This window comes from Lepidothrix coronata, unplaced genomic scaffold, assembly GCF_001604755.1.
Source record: "Lepidothrix coronata isolate B3197 unplaced genomic scaffold, Lepidothrix_coronata-1.0 Scaffold35, whole genome shotgun sequence".
Lineage (NCBI taxonomy): Eukaryota > Metazoa > Chordata > Aves > Passeriformes > Pipridae > Lepidothrix > Lepidothrix coronata.
Genome location: NW_016690215.1, coordinates 1,832,159 through 1,846,393, shown reverse-complemented (window position 1 = coordinate 1,846,393; position 14,235 = coordinate 1,832,159). Strand labels below are relative to the sequence as shown.

Sequence of the window (14,235 nt, the reverse complement as noted above, 5' to 3'; positions counted from 1 at the left end):
GCATACTCCAAAGCACCATGCTAATTATTTAACTCTCTCAAGCAAGGGAAACAGAGTAAATTATTTGAGCAGTAGAAAGGGAAATAAGTTGGTTGAAAAATATGTTTTTGTGAGCCGATACTGGATTTGACAATATGAAGTTGGCAAGAAAGAAAGGAATCCCGCTTCAGTTTTGAAAAAGGTATACTTTTCACAGAGAACATGTTTCTTCTGGGAATCTTTAATTTCATGTACATTGGTTTCCTATTTTAAGAAAACAGTTTGCCATTAAACACTATGCCAGCCAGACTAACATTTTTTTAAGCAAAAACTCTTTGTCCTAAAGTATTTAATGGCCTAAAGTGCAGGAAATTGGCTGTGACATTTCGCTTTTTCCATTCTAAGGGGAAAATGGTCCAAGGTCTAAAAATATCCCTGAAAAACACCCTCCTTCTCATCACTGTAATATACCATAAGCCATGTGACAAGAAAGACATTTCTTTCTGATCCTAGCATTGCTTTTAATCAGCTAAATCGGCAATTAAGACTGTCTTCATGTTAAACTGCTGGCTCAAATAAAGATTTTGATTACTGACTTAACCTGACTAATTTGATGACCTGTTCTGCAGTACTTTGTCTCCAGTTCATCCCTCTTCCTTTGCCTGAACACAAATTACATTCGTCCGAATTGCATATTCATCTGGGGAAAGTCTCAGCAGGCTTTGTGTTGTGGGGCTGTTTTATTGTTAGGCACTGTTCAGCTCCATTTTCTATTTGCACATCCATCCTAAAGGAATACTGGTCTGTGGCCATGAATGGACAGGTAAGGTAGAGGGTACATGAAAATAAGGTTAACAAAATGCATCCTGTGGTAGATTAATGCGGAGGATTATGTCATGGAGGTCAAAAATGAGGCCTTATCATTACACCTAGGTACCCAGCAGAACTCGAAGAGTCTTGGTATTCCCATCATTTGCCCAGCAGTGAATTCAGACATGTGAGTGAATCACAAGGTACTTGTTTATTGTCAGCTCAGAAAAAATAAAGCCAGACTGGCTTATGTGTAGACTGAGGCCAGCGTGGAGACATTCCTAGACAGGGTGGAGCCCACAAGGCAAGCGGTGCTGTCACTGGGAAGGCAGCAGGTCCCAGTCTGCACAGAAGCTGGAGACGAGCTTCGCGATATGATCTCTTCAGTGGTGAAATTTGCTTAAGAGGTTTTTGCCCCTTATCTCTGTACCTCAAAGCCCTGACCACTCACTCCTGTCTGCATTACAGCTTGCTGCCTGTCCTCAACTGTGCTGCTACAAATGATTGTGGGGCCAGGCTATAAGGTAGTTCCCTAAAGCAATCTAGGTTAAAAATAGCCTTCCAAAATAGTTTTGCATTTTTGAGTTTTAAACCAAGATCACTTCAGCTGCCTGATTTTACAGATAACCCTAAAATTACCTATACAAGCACAACTGACATGGTAACAAATTGAACTACTGAAAGGTAATTTAGCTTCTCAAATTCTAAAATAAATTTGTCATGAAAATATGCACAGAGAACCTATCTCCTTGCTGGTGAAGTAAAATCACATGGGCTTTACTCCTCCAATATCAGAATCATAATGAATACAAACATTCAGTAAATTTTAATGAATCACACAGCCCTGAGGGATCAAGGTCAGACAGGCTCGATCCCTTTCAACCAGTGGAAGTTTCGCCTCTCCCTTGTTCTAATCTAAGATTAGCCTGGAGAAAAGGAGGCTCATGTATGACCTTACTCTCTCTCTACAACTACTTGAAAGGAGGTTGTAACCAGGTGGGGGTCCAGTCTCTTCTCCCAGGCAACTAGTGATAGGACAAGAGGAAATGGCCTCAAACTGCACCAGGGGAGGTTCAGGCTGGACATCAGGAGGAATTTCTTCACTGAAAGGGTTGTCAGGCATTGGAATGGACTGCCCAGGGAGCCACCATCCTTGGAGGTGTTGAAGAAACAACTGGATGTAGCACTTAGTGCCATGGTCTAATTGACAAAGTGATCATCAGTCAAAGACTGGACTTGATGATCTTAGAAGTCTTTTCCAACCTAAATGTTCTGTGATTCTGTAAGATTTTTTTTCCCTATCTTTTCTTTAGGGAAGGACTGGGAGCCTTAATATACAGTAGTATTTGACCATAGGTTGTGTTTTATCGTATAAGAACCATCAATAGACTGGGAAAGGATGCCAAGGGTCCCATCTAGATCACTGCTCTGTCCTGAGATGGACTCTCTCACACCTACAGTCTTCATGTACTATTTGCCTAAATGTTTTTTGACAAAACTTTATTCTAAAACCCACATATCTCCTTAGGTAATGTATTCCAGTGTTTAGCTGAGGAATTTCCTCACTATCTGGCCTGTGTTTGACATATACCAGTGTTCCATATCCACACATCAGGAGAGGTGAACATAATCTCCAGTGGAAATAGCAGTGGCAGCAACACAGAAACTTGGCATCTATATGATGATGTTTGTTCCTTTTTTTTTTCTTAGTCAAGAAGAATATATGTAAATTGAATCCAATAGTTTAGTGAATAGAGCTAAGAAATACAGTTGGGGTTGTTGATATTTCTGTGCATACATTAACTCAACCAGAGTTGAAGAATTGGTAATTTTCTGTTAAAGTTCTAATTCCTTGACAGGGAATATTGGTAGTTTACCAGTGTGGGGAAATGCTGGCACAAACACATAGATAGGTCTCTTTTTTCCTTACAACCACAATATGATATAATCTAATATTATCATAGGTCCTGTGGGAAGAGATAACAGTTCTATTGATTTGCACCTTTAAAACCAAAACCTACCAACATCATAAAGGTTGTACATTAGAAATCAAACTGGAAACAATATATAATAAACAAGCTATTAAACTGCCTTCATTGAAACACCACTTAAAAGTGCTTTACAGCATTGTAAACAGCCAAAAGATAAATTCTTGCAACAATGAAAAAATTACCAATGATGAGATAAGCTGCTGTTTCAGAAGAGACTGGAGAGAAAATGAAGGTGCTGTGGAGTTTCTACATAGTCAGACAGTTCAGAAAAGTCACGACCATGTGGAAGATGTGTAGGAAAAATTAAACTGCTAGGACAAGTTGGGGTAGCAACAGCCACCAGCAAGACGATCCAGGTTGCTGGCATTTTACCTTGTCTTGCAATGTACAAGAATATATTTTTGTTAAATTTTCTTTCTCTGAATCCACGAGTATTTTAAAAAATGCAGGACAATTAAAAGAGTAAAACTAAATTACTTAGATCCCTGTTGCATTTCTTAAAAAGTGTAATAACTTTTTGAGGACCTCTTTCAAGTGATCATCAGTTTGTCAACCCTGTTTGCTCATTCATCCCAATCTCTGAATTTTTTTTTTTTTTTAATTTGTTCTTATTGCAGCATTTGGGACATTTCTCTTGGGGTTTTTTTTGGTTTTTTTTTGCTTAGGTGAAGTTTCGTTGTATGTGCCAGAGTTAGCAACCCTGGTTATTACAACCATTATAGTAGGCTAAGAGAAACAGGTTTTTAGGGAGCGTGTCATCTCCCAACCAATCGAGGCATCTACATCTTGAAAAAGGCTTTGTCTCTACATTGATTATAAACGGAGCCTGAAGTGACCGGTTTAGATATAGATGTCTACATCAGATGAATCATACCCTGAAAGTTGCACTGAATATTCCTGGTTTTGACATCAGTTTTGTAATAACTTGTACAAGTTGTTTCTGTCTTTTGCAATACCTTTGGATTCAGTGAAGTGTCTGATGAAGAAGCAAACACTTGCAGACTTTTTGGCTCTGCCTAAGTTAGGAACTAAGAGCGCACCTTCCCCACAGGCAAACATGTTGCAACATAAAATGCAAACAGCTTGAAAGAAAAACAGAAGCAATAAAGACACAGCCCTTTATGTGCCCTAGAGGAAGAGGAGAAACTGGCAAGACATTTGTTAGACAATTCAGGGAAGAGTCATTTGACATAACCATGATGACACTCATATTATTGGTTTTAAAAGTCTTGACTTGTCACAAAAGATACTTTACTACAGCTGTAATTAAATAATGGACAAAAAGACCTTAGTACAAACAAATTCAGATTTAATATATGTTATTTCACATTTTTCTAACAAGACATTTCATTCAGAGCCAGCTCCTTGAGCATGGTTAATAGTTTACACAAACAAAAAAATAAATTAATCAGTAGTGTTTGTACATACAAAAGAGGTTAACTGGCAAAATTTAATCACAGTTGCTGGTCAACAGCAGTTATCTCAAAAACGAACCTCTGGTCATATGTGACCATTAAGATGGTAACTCAATTGGTTCATATAAGAAAATAGCTACTACAGAATAAAATTAAATTCTGCAGTTCCTTAACTATACAACCACTCGTCCTGCTGTCCTTATCTCTTGACTATGCTCTTGTTCTGAAATAGCACGGGGGATTTGTCCTGTCAGGATTTTGTTATAGTATTTGCGGTCCCTGGAAATCTGTATGAGAGAGAAAAAGTCCCACTTAGCAGCAGGAGAATGACAGCCACAATCCCAACAGGAATTGCAGGACCAGCTTCCTGAGCCACTGGACTGGAGGGCATGTAATAAGAAGGAGGAAAAGCAATGCTCCGGTTGTGCGTTACAGAATAGAAATTCCAGCTCACAGGAATCAGGACACACAGACCAGCAAATATGTAGAAGAAGCCACCCACCAGGAAGAAAGGGGCAATAAGAGTCCTGTGAGTGATTCCCATATACACATTTCTCAGAGCAAATATTGTAGCAGCCAGTCCCAGCAAGCCCACGAACATGGCGATCAACAGGAGACCCTGAGCAGCATAAATTTCATGGGGGACGAAGGACTCATAGCCACCGAATTTATGGCAGAACTGTTCTCTATAGCCAGGCGAGACGTGAAGGTAACTGATGAAGCAGACTTTCCAAATCCCCACCCAGGCAATGCCAGAGGAGATGATGCTGGTGTTGTCCACGTGCCACACTCTCCATTCCACCATTCCCATTGAAATGGTGCACAAGATCCAGCCTACCGTACCCAGAACGAAGGCAGTGAGCTGGAGGTGTGAGGCATTGACCAGAGAGCTCATCCTCTGGAGATCTGCTCTGTTGCAGACACTGCTCTGTTGCCATGTGAAGAGAGAGAGGCACTGAAAAGAAAAACATAAAATTACAAAGGCAATTATTATTTGGGTGAATAGGTGAACCTGTCAGTGAAAAAGAACGATCAGGAGACAATGTATGTGTGGAGGGAGGATGGTAGTCATCTTTCCCCAACTGTAATGAACTGTTGAAATTTAATTTCCATGGACAAATAACATATTTGTTTTAATTCTGTATATGTCATCATATCCCATGGAGCAGAAAGAGTCTCTGATTAGCTCCCTTACAATCTCCTTTTCAGATTCACAAAAAGAAAACTCACGTCTTTTTCCAAGTTATTTTCTTCTTTGTTAATTAACCATTATGCTCAAAGATCCTCATACATGTTACATATAATCAGGAGCCCTAGAGTTACTGGCTAGCAGAAACTAAATCAGACAAAATCCTCAGGTCCCTGGCTGTTGCAAGAGATCCTACAAAACAGCTGCAGAATCTGTGCTCTTCTCTCCTGGTAGCTGTGGTTTTGGTGCAGCAGCACAAACTGAACAGACTTCAGCTTTTGTGCTGCCCTTGCCAAGAGTTGCTGGGACTGGTGTTAGACAGAAAACACCACAGTTCAGAGGCATGAGCAAATCTAGACCACAAAGTCTAATAATGAGCATTGAACTTTGACCATTTTTAGATTATTTAACCATGAATTAGCAGAAACACTTGAATTAAACAGAAATATAATGCTCTGTGCAGGGGCTGGAGCCTGGATGTGCTGCCATTGCTTTCCCACCCTTTAGTGTTTCACCTTTGCAAATCCCACTAGTTCATTATCTGCCCAGCTTCCCCAGCTCGAATCATCCAAAGACTGTGGTGGAAAATATTTTATTTATTTAGTCTAGCAAAAGATTTAAGCTTTGTTTGCTGACTGTACATTCCGAATGTGAATTAGGCTTTTATTCTATTTAAAAAAACCCAAACCTGTTAATTTCCCGCATCTTTTGCACAACCATCTGGATAATTATATGAATGATCTGTGATCAGAGAAGATGTGACCTTGAACTTATAAAGTAGATCTGAAAGGTTCTAGGAATCTCTATATTTAAAATACCTTTTCTTCTGCTGCTATTTCATTCAAGACTGAAGAAATATTGTACCAACTCAAGTCTAATAATAAGATAGATCTGTGTCATGGTTTGAGAGCCCCAAAATCCAATTCCTTAGTCCAAACCCCCTCCCACATTTCAACCCAGTGTGAGATGGATTTTCCAGACATCACATGAGAATGGGGGAAAGGGAATATATTACAATGACTGTACAAAATAAATGCTACAATAGATTATATACAATCTTAATCATCTCTACCATGACGTAAGTATTTACAATGGATCAAATCTCTTTTCCCCTCCAAATAAAAGTCCAGGAGGGAAGAAGGAAAGATCCTTTCTACTCTCAGAGCAGCATTCTCTAGGGCAGCAGGTTCTCTCATGCAGCAGCTGTAGCTGGATCTCTGCCAGTACACACGAGGGGGTATCCAAGCCCCTCAGCCCATCATCTCCAAGTGAGGGTCTTTTCTTCCGTGGGCTGCGTAGCAGGGACAAAACTCGCTTCACCACGGTCATATCACGAAGCGCAGGGGTCTTCGTGATGGTCCCTATCTTCAGGGGATTCAAGTTCCCTACAGAGCTCTTGGGCTCTGATCTCAGACTGCTAGCTTAGCTTAGCAGCAGCGGCAAGGGAGCACAAGGTCAACCCCTCAGCATTCTTTTAATCGTCTCGGTCCAGCTTTCCAGGACGCCTGAGCTTTTCAGCTCCTCTCTGCAGTGCTGTAGCACTCCACAACTCTTTTCAAGTAAGAGTCCATCATCCTCCTCTTTTCTAGGAGAGGTCTCCAAGGAATTTGGGGTCTTTTGGTTCAGTTCTTACCCCAAAAACTGTCTGTAGAGCTTAGGTCTGCTCTCTCTGCTGCTGGCTCTCTTTCTCTTCAGACAACTCTGTGTCTTCCTTGGCTGCATGCTGTTTGCTGCTCCTCCAGTTCAGTTCTTATCTGTTGGCTTTCAGCCATAGTCTCTGTTCACTGCTGTCTCTGCCGCTGCTCCTGCTGCCCATTCAAGGTGGAGAAAACTCCTTCAGCTTTCTAGCTATAGGTATTTAGCCCAGTCTAACACTGTTCCAAGTCCCTGCAGCCCCCAGCCAGGGCTGGGGAGGGGGGTGGCAGAGGCCCCAAGGGGCTCTGAGCCCCTTCCTCGTGGCTCTACAACATGGCTACCTCTTCAACAACCACTACAACTACCTTCTCTTCTGGTCTACTTGTGATATGTTTATATTTTGCAGAAGCGCTCATTGGGTAAAACTTCAAGGGTCACCACCCCCTGGGGTTTTACCATTTTATAACTGCAGGGGGAAAACTGTTTCCCCCCATCACAATCTGCAACAATGTTTTGTTACTAAAGCAACAACTTTTCTATTTACTGATCTTAAACTAAACAGATTCGGTAGATGATACAATCTAGTTGCAAAAATCCATCTGTGGAAATCTTAAATAAAAAATATCTTCATAACAATATGGCCTTAGGCAAACCCTGTCCATCTTCTTATACCAGTGCTCATTACATACTTACTTCAGTCCTGAAGCTGATGCCAGCAATAAGAGGATGGGACACAGTGATTTTTGATGCCAGCCAAACACAGCAACATCTGCAATGTTATCGTTTTGGCCTCCCAGCTCACCTGTGTATCTCCAATAGGACTGATTTCCTGTGGGACATATTAATTTCCATTATTGCAAGTGTACATTTAATCCTCTCTGGCATGGGGGAAACTGCTCTGGAAGTCTTCTGTGCTTTTATCTACTTAAACCAAAACCAATTTATAAATACTTTCTATATTTGCTGTGTTATTTACAAAGTGATTATAAACCCCCTTTTCTAATTAACTGTTGTTACCAGACACAGAGCACAGTAACCCCACAGGATATTGTGAATGGTTTTCTTTCTGTCCCAGTTCCACATCAAAATAGCATCTTTTCTGTTCATGTCCAGTGATGGGAAGGTGGGAGACAGAAATGAGCACGAGCAAGGGAGTCCCATGCTGACTCCCTTCTGCTTCTGCTGGAATCAGCTGAGCCCACAGTAGCTAAACCTGAACCATATGAAAACACCACTTTGTGCAGAACCTATATGTCTGTAATACTTCTCGTGTACATAATAAATATTCATTTAAACAACTTGCTGGTATCAAGGTCATAAAATATAGGTCAGCAGGTGAATCCCTGTCATTGAAAGCTTTTCAGAGTATGTTATTAGTGTGTAACTTCATTGATTGAATGTACCCACCTGCCTGCTCACAGAATTGAGATTGTATCTGTGATTCTGAGCCCCCATCAAATCTTCACATGCTAAGACACTTAGAATTGTCTCCAGAGTTGAACTATAAAATTAAAAAATAGGAAAAGTACTTTTTCCTTTGAGATTCACGAAAAACCCCCACAGAACAAGCAAACACACAAGATGAAAGAATTCAAGGTTTATACAAAAGTTCTGAAAACATTGGAGAACAACCAGCTGACAAAGATGGGCTTTAGGTGAATTATCAAATGTCTAGACACACGAAAAATTGTCTGATTCATTTTGGCTCATTCCTCCACACCCTGCCCACTGGAGCTTATTTGATCTAACCTGGTATCACTGACTTAGAGAAAGAACAAGGTTCAAAAGAAGTACTTTTGAAATCGATGATGAAATTGAGTTATAGTTCTCACACTTGCCTGTTTTAGAATATGAAACAGAAGCCTATATTTACTACCTCCTGATATTAAGATTCAGCAAGAAAATAAGGAACAAAATATCAAGGTAAAATAGTTACAGGATTTTTCTTGCCATATGAAAACATGTCAAAATTAAAGCAAATCAGTTCCTGATTACAGTGTCTATCACTATGACTATTAATAAACACACGATAGGTTTTGCTGATATCATCAAAAGAGAACAGTGCCAGAAGCATTGTTTTTAAAGAAACCCTTTAGCAACGAGGATCAGGGAAACTCATTTTCCCCCGGGTGTAGCAAGATACGTTGATTTTTCAGGACTACTGTGTCAAGTATTTCCAAAAAAGATATTTTCCTTGCAGATGCCAAGGAAAACCGTGAGCGACCTGCAGAGGGCGTCTCCCTCCAGGATTTCACCCATCCCAGAGGCTCCCTTGCTGAGACCTCAAGAAGGGAGGGAAGGAGGAAGGGAGGGAAGGAGGAAGGAAGAGAAGGTGAGAAGAAGGGAGGAAGGGAGGTTGGAGCAAGAAGAGCAACAGGGCCCTTGGCAAGGCTGGGGTGAACAGTAGCACCTGAGTCAGGGCTTTGTAAGGTCCCTTTGAAGCCATGGACAAGCTTTTTGTCTCAGTTGGACCCTGAAAAAGGTCACACCTTGGGGGTGACACTGTGCAAGTTTTCATCCACAGGAGGTGGGTGATACAGGTGTTGAACTTGGCTAAAACACCAGCAGTGCCATTTCTGTAGATTGCAAAGACAGAGGCATCCCCTTTGGAAAGGAAGAATTTGATCTGCCACCAATTTGTCACCCACTAAAAAAAAAAAAAAATAAAAATCATATGGCAGGGCTGTGTTAACACAGACAGCATAATCTGTTGTCTGGTTTCATGCTTTAGTAATTCTATAAATATTTTGAATTAATTTAATTTGTGTAGTAAGATTACCTATGTGGTCTGAATAATACCATGATGCAACAGTATCACTATACGAAAAGTTGTAAGTCAAATGAGCTCATTCAATCAGCTACAGGAGGTCCTCTGAGTAATCAGTTGGTGTCACTGCCATGTGGTTCTTGATTCGGCAGCTCACTCAAAGCTGTAGATTTCAGCATTCCAAGTCTGCACACAAGCCACTTCATGGGATGGAGTCAGCCTACAAAGGCAATCTCGCCAAGAGGAACAAGCTAGGTCTGCGTGGTGTCTCTGTCAGTGAAAGAAAAGCATGACTGAAAACCCTTTTCACCCAAAGAAGTAAGAAATGTTTTGAGAGGTGGCTATAGTGCCATCTCTCAGTGTCCCATGATTTTGTCCACATTTTCATTTAAAATCAACTCAGTCCAATCCAATAAGCATTCCAGCAGCTTCTGGAGTCAGTCTTACGAAAGTCTAGAGACAAGAGCTAAAAAAAAGAGAGCTGCTTCTACAGGCTTTTCATTTGATAGTCATTTTCTCTCTTAGTACATCTTTCATTTCCTTCATTTGGAAGGGCTTTCCTTCACAGATGTATTTCAGGTAGGGACTTGAATAAAAGCCAGATAGAATCACAGAATGGTTTGGGTTGGAAGGGACCTTAAAGATCATTTTGGTCCAACACCCTGCTATGGGCAGGGAAACCTCTTGCTCAAAGACCCATCCAACATGGCCTCGAACATTTCCAGGGATGGGGAGTCCACAATTTCTCTGGGCAACCTGTTCCCTGCAGGCAAATGCAGGGGGAAAAAACCCTAGTATATTCTCTTAATTTGCGCATTTAAATATTATTTGGCCCATGACTTTACTGGGTCTCAGACTCCCTCAGAGGGGAATGAGGGCCTGTGCCAGGGACAGATGTCCAACTTATAGGATAGCATAAGAGTGCCCCCAGCCATGCAATCACCCACAAGACTTGTCTTTAAAGAATCATTTCCTATGATAATTTAAGAGCCAGATGGCTCCAGCTTTCAGCGGCATGGAGGCATGGAGGGAGTTTGCCGTTTAGCAGAGGTCCTTTAGAAGTTGGTATGTGCTGGGTAATAACATTCCTCAGCAGCAGCATCTCCCCTCCAGTATCTGCCCCCATCTGGAACCTGAGGCACCAGGCAGAGCTGGATGGGTCAGGATTAACACCTTGAGCATAAGATCTCAGACACTGAAAGAGGCTGCAGGGAAGTGTGAGATGGAGCTAGGGCTTGTCGTATGAATTTGTGGAAGTCTTACACAAATTGCATGATCCTTGACATGATACTCAAAGAGCCTGTACTAATTCCCTAGACCCTTAAGTTTGGATGTGTCTAGAAGAGAACATCATAAATATTTTCTAGTCTTCTAACATCCCTGTTGCAGCACAGCTCTGGTTGAAATGTGGCTTTATGTCTAAGGCTGTTTACTTGCTGTGGTCCTGGCCACAAGAGTTGCCAGCATTGGCTGCTTAAACTGTCTATTTCTAGTTTCTTCAAAAGACATTTAAACAAACACTCAGTGTGGCAATTGTTTTGTTCCTAGTTTCCTAGAAATAAAGTTAGCTGCATTCATGGTCCATTCCTTGAACACAGTCTCCCTGACATTCATGAAGTCTTGAACCCTGATATCTCATGTTTAGGTTCCAGCTGTCTCTAACACGCTTATTTTCAATTAGAAAAGATAAACTAATAGGGCTAGCAATTACTGGAAAAGTCATTTCCAGCTATAACATGCCTTATGTACCCCCTTCCTCCAAATGTCACTATCCAGTGTTATGAACTCTGCTCCTTCCATTTACTCATCAACGTGTTTCAAAACAAGCAAACCAAAGCAATCTTTATTTCTGTTCCACCAAGTATGAATACATTGAAATTAGCTGTGTAAAAGTTCTTTGCTTACTTCAGGAAAATAATTTGATTTGCTTTGATGGTAGGATGAAGAGAAATCAATAATTTCTATATATTTTTCACTGTTTTTTCAAGCCCTAATTCACTTTTCTGGGGTTGAGCCCACCTTAAGCTCTTGTTACCTAAGGAAACATTGCAGGTTTGTAGGCAGTGAGATGGCAGTGGGTTTGACCCAGGACCCAGATCACCCTATATTATCAGAATTTCTACAGGTTGTTTTGCCTCTGTCTTGAAGGAAGCTCCATTTAGAACTGAAGTAGAACAGTTTAGGGATATTCCAAAAATGACAGCCCCTGAAAACCAAGGCTGATACCCTGGCTGTGTTGAGATGGCACCCTTTCAGTAGGCTTCAGAAAGCAGAGAGATCCCCAAAGCTTGCTTACTTTGTGTGTCTGGCACAGAGAAAAGAGCTCTGAGGGGCAGGTGGTGTAACTAAGGCAACCATACCCAGGTCCCAGAGAGCTCACACACGACAGGGAAGATGAGGGTACTGAATACAGCCTCGGGGCTTGGGAAGAGGTCACCAGAGGCGACACCTTCTACCCAAAAGAACGGGAACTAATGCTTCTTGGAGCCTGCAGGAGAAATTAAGAATTTCTGGGCACCTGGAGGGTTAGCCTGGACGTGCTGCATGGGCACCAGGTCAGGGGAAACGAGCATCGCCAGAGCCGAATGCGTAGAAGGAGCTACTGCCGAGGGGGGAACGGGAGAGCACACAACCTGCACACAGCAACCTGTTCATGAGATTTCCTCCACAGACAGTGGGTGGGTGGTTGAAAGGAGGGCTCTCCAAAAGGATAGGAGGCAATCCTTGTTTCTTAGTAAATGATAGCAAAACTAAGATAAAACACACTAAGAAATGTTCCAATAGACGAGCGAAGTCTGAGTCTCCCTGTCTGCAACCCATCTGCCTGTTGAAAGTTTTGCTTTAGGAATTCCACTGCAACTTGTAACCACCTTAAAGAGAAAGTTCACGACAAACTCTTCCTATATAAAATATGCAGAAAATTGTTTTTCTCAGCCAATGTAAGCAGGAATTCATTAATTTCCACTTATTTCATGTTTTAAGCAAATATTCTTGCTTTAGATATTCTTAGGCACCGCGTGCATTTTGAAATTAACATTCAAATCCTGCTTTTGTAAAGTTTTATAGCCTAGATGTAGCTTTATTGGACTATACTGTACATGGTTTACTAACCAAATCCTTTGTTTAATGTAAGTCTTGCAGCAGAAAGGGAGTTTTAAAAAAGCCCCAACAGCATAGTAATTTCAAACGTCTCTTCTTAGCAATATCCCTATGATTTAATGCTTGAAAACTTAATTCTTCAATTCCCAGTTGGGAAAGCATTCTTTATAGGAAACAAACAAATATTTAAATCTCTCCCCATCTGTTCTCTATCAGCACTTCATAAAATAAGTCATATTAAAAAAAAAAGGGGACTTACTTCTGTGAGTCTGAGAGTTGCCTAAGGCTGTGAAGCAGAATCAGCTGGATGAAGCAAGTTCCAGAAGGGAAGTGGAAAAAAATGCCCGTGCAAATTGTCCGACTTGTTACGCTACCAAATAGGTACCTCACAGTTCCTTGTCACTCTCCCACTAAGTCAACAAAGATGTAGGAAGTAAGTTAATCATTAACATATTACAAAAATATGAAAGCTTTACCATGTGCCATTTATTCTAATTGCTTTAAAACACTTACCAAAACATATAGATAACTCCCATGGAAAATTCAGTTTCCTGTAAGATACCCATTCAGAAAATCTGCCTTTTTGATTACATGATTTTCCAGCTTGAGACCACGATGCCCCTGCCTGACAGCCTGAAGGACACGGAATTCTCATCTGAAAGAGAACAAAGTGATTTCATAATCCTTTCTTCTTTGTTAGATTTTTCTTCTTGTATTTATGCAGCTCTGCAGTGGGAAGAAATATAGGGGTGAAGGAGGAGGGTTTTCAAGGAGTAAATTCAAGCTGAACTGGTCTCTTGACGGACTGTGGTTGGCAGCACCCATACTTTAGTACAAACAGTACTGTGTTTGCTATCCCAGATGCTTAACAACACACATTTTTAAAAATTATGTTTGCCTTGCTTCATGGTTTTCCCATGAATGTAAACAATGGTTCTTGCAAATTGGAAGAATGTTCTTAACTCCATTCTGATTTCTCCTCTTTGAACCCTATTCTAAACTCTGCCAAAGTCCAAACAACGCACTGGTCCTACAGCAGGAGGACATTTCAAAGCCTGGTGTTAAAAGATAGGTAAGTTTATTTCATAGAAATATCCTGAAATGGGAAGCCTCATCGAAAAATTCTTCTCACCTGTAACGTGCGACATGGCTGGTCATTGCCACCACTAAAGAAGGCTGAAAAACGTCATTAATTCATGTCCTTCGCTTTTCTGCATCACCTTTAATCCTCTCCTGCTCTGTCTTCCAGCCAATACTGATTCACTGGTTTCATGTGCAGGTAATGCAGCCTGGCCATGGCAACAGAATCTTGTCATCTTCTGCAGCTCTCCAGTCTGGGATCTTCTCTGG

General features: G+C 41.1%; 1 protein-coding gene across 2 annotated transcripts; it reads right to left on the bottom strand.

Moving 5' to 3' along the window:
• Positions 1-4,134: 4,134 nt before the first annotated feature.
• Positions 4,135-13,583, bottom strand: CLDN34 (claudin 34). Of its 2 annotated transcripts, XM_017812222.1 has the most exons (4): positions 13,399-13,583; positions 13,145-13,295; positions 7,713-7,848; positions 4,135-5,150 (listed from the first exon to the last, which is right to left on the bottom strand). In XM_017812222.1, the coding sequence occupies exon 4, from the start codon at positions 5,088-5,090 to the stop codon at positions 4,446-4,448; it is 645 nt and encodes a 214-aa protein (XP_017667711.1). In that variant the 5' UTR covers positions 5,091-5,150; positions 7,713-7,848; positions 13,145-13,295; positions 13,399-13,583; the 3' UTR covers positions 4,135-4,445. The 2 variants fall into 2 exon arrangements, with proteins under 2 accessions (XP_017667711.1, XP_017667712.1); XM_017812223.1 differs by lacking the exons at positions 7,713-7,848; positions 13,145-13,295; positions 13,399-13,583 and adding an exon at positions 7,018-7,060.
• Between the last annotated feature and the right edge of the window lie 652 nt (positions 13,584-14,235).

What these genes read in the sequence shown, in the direction of transcription:
- CLDN34 (XM_017812222.1), bottom strand. Translation starts at nt 5,090, where the DNA reads ATGAGCTCTCTGGTCAATGCCTCACACCTCCAGCTCACTGCCTTCGTT.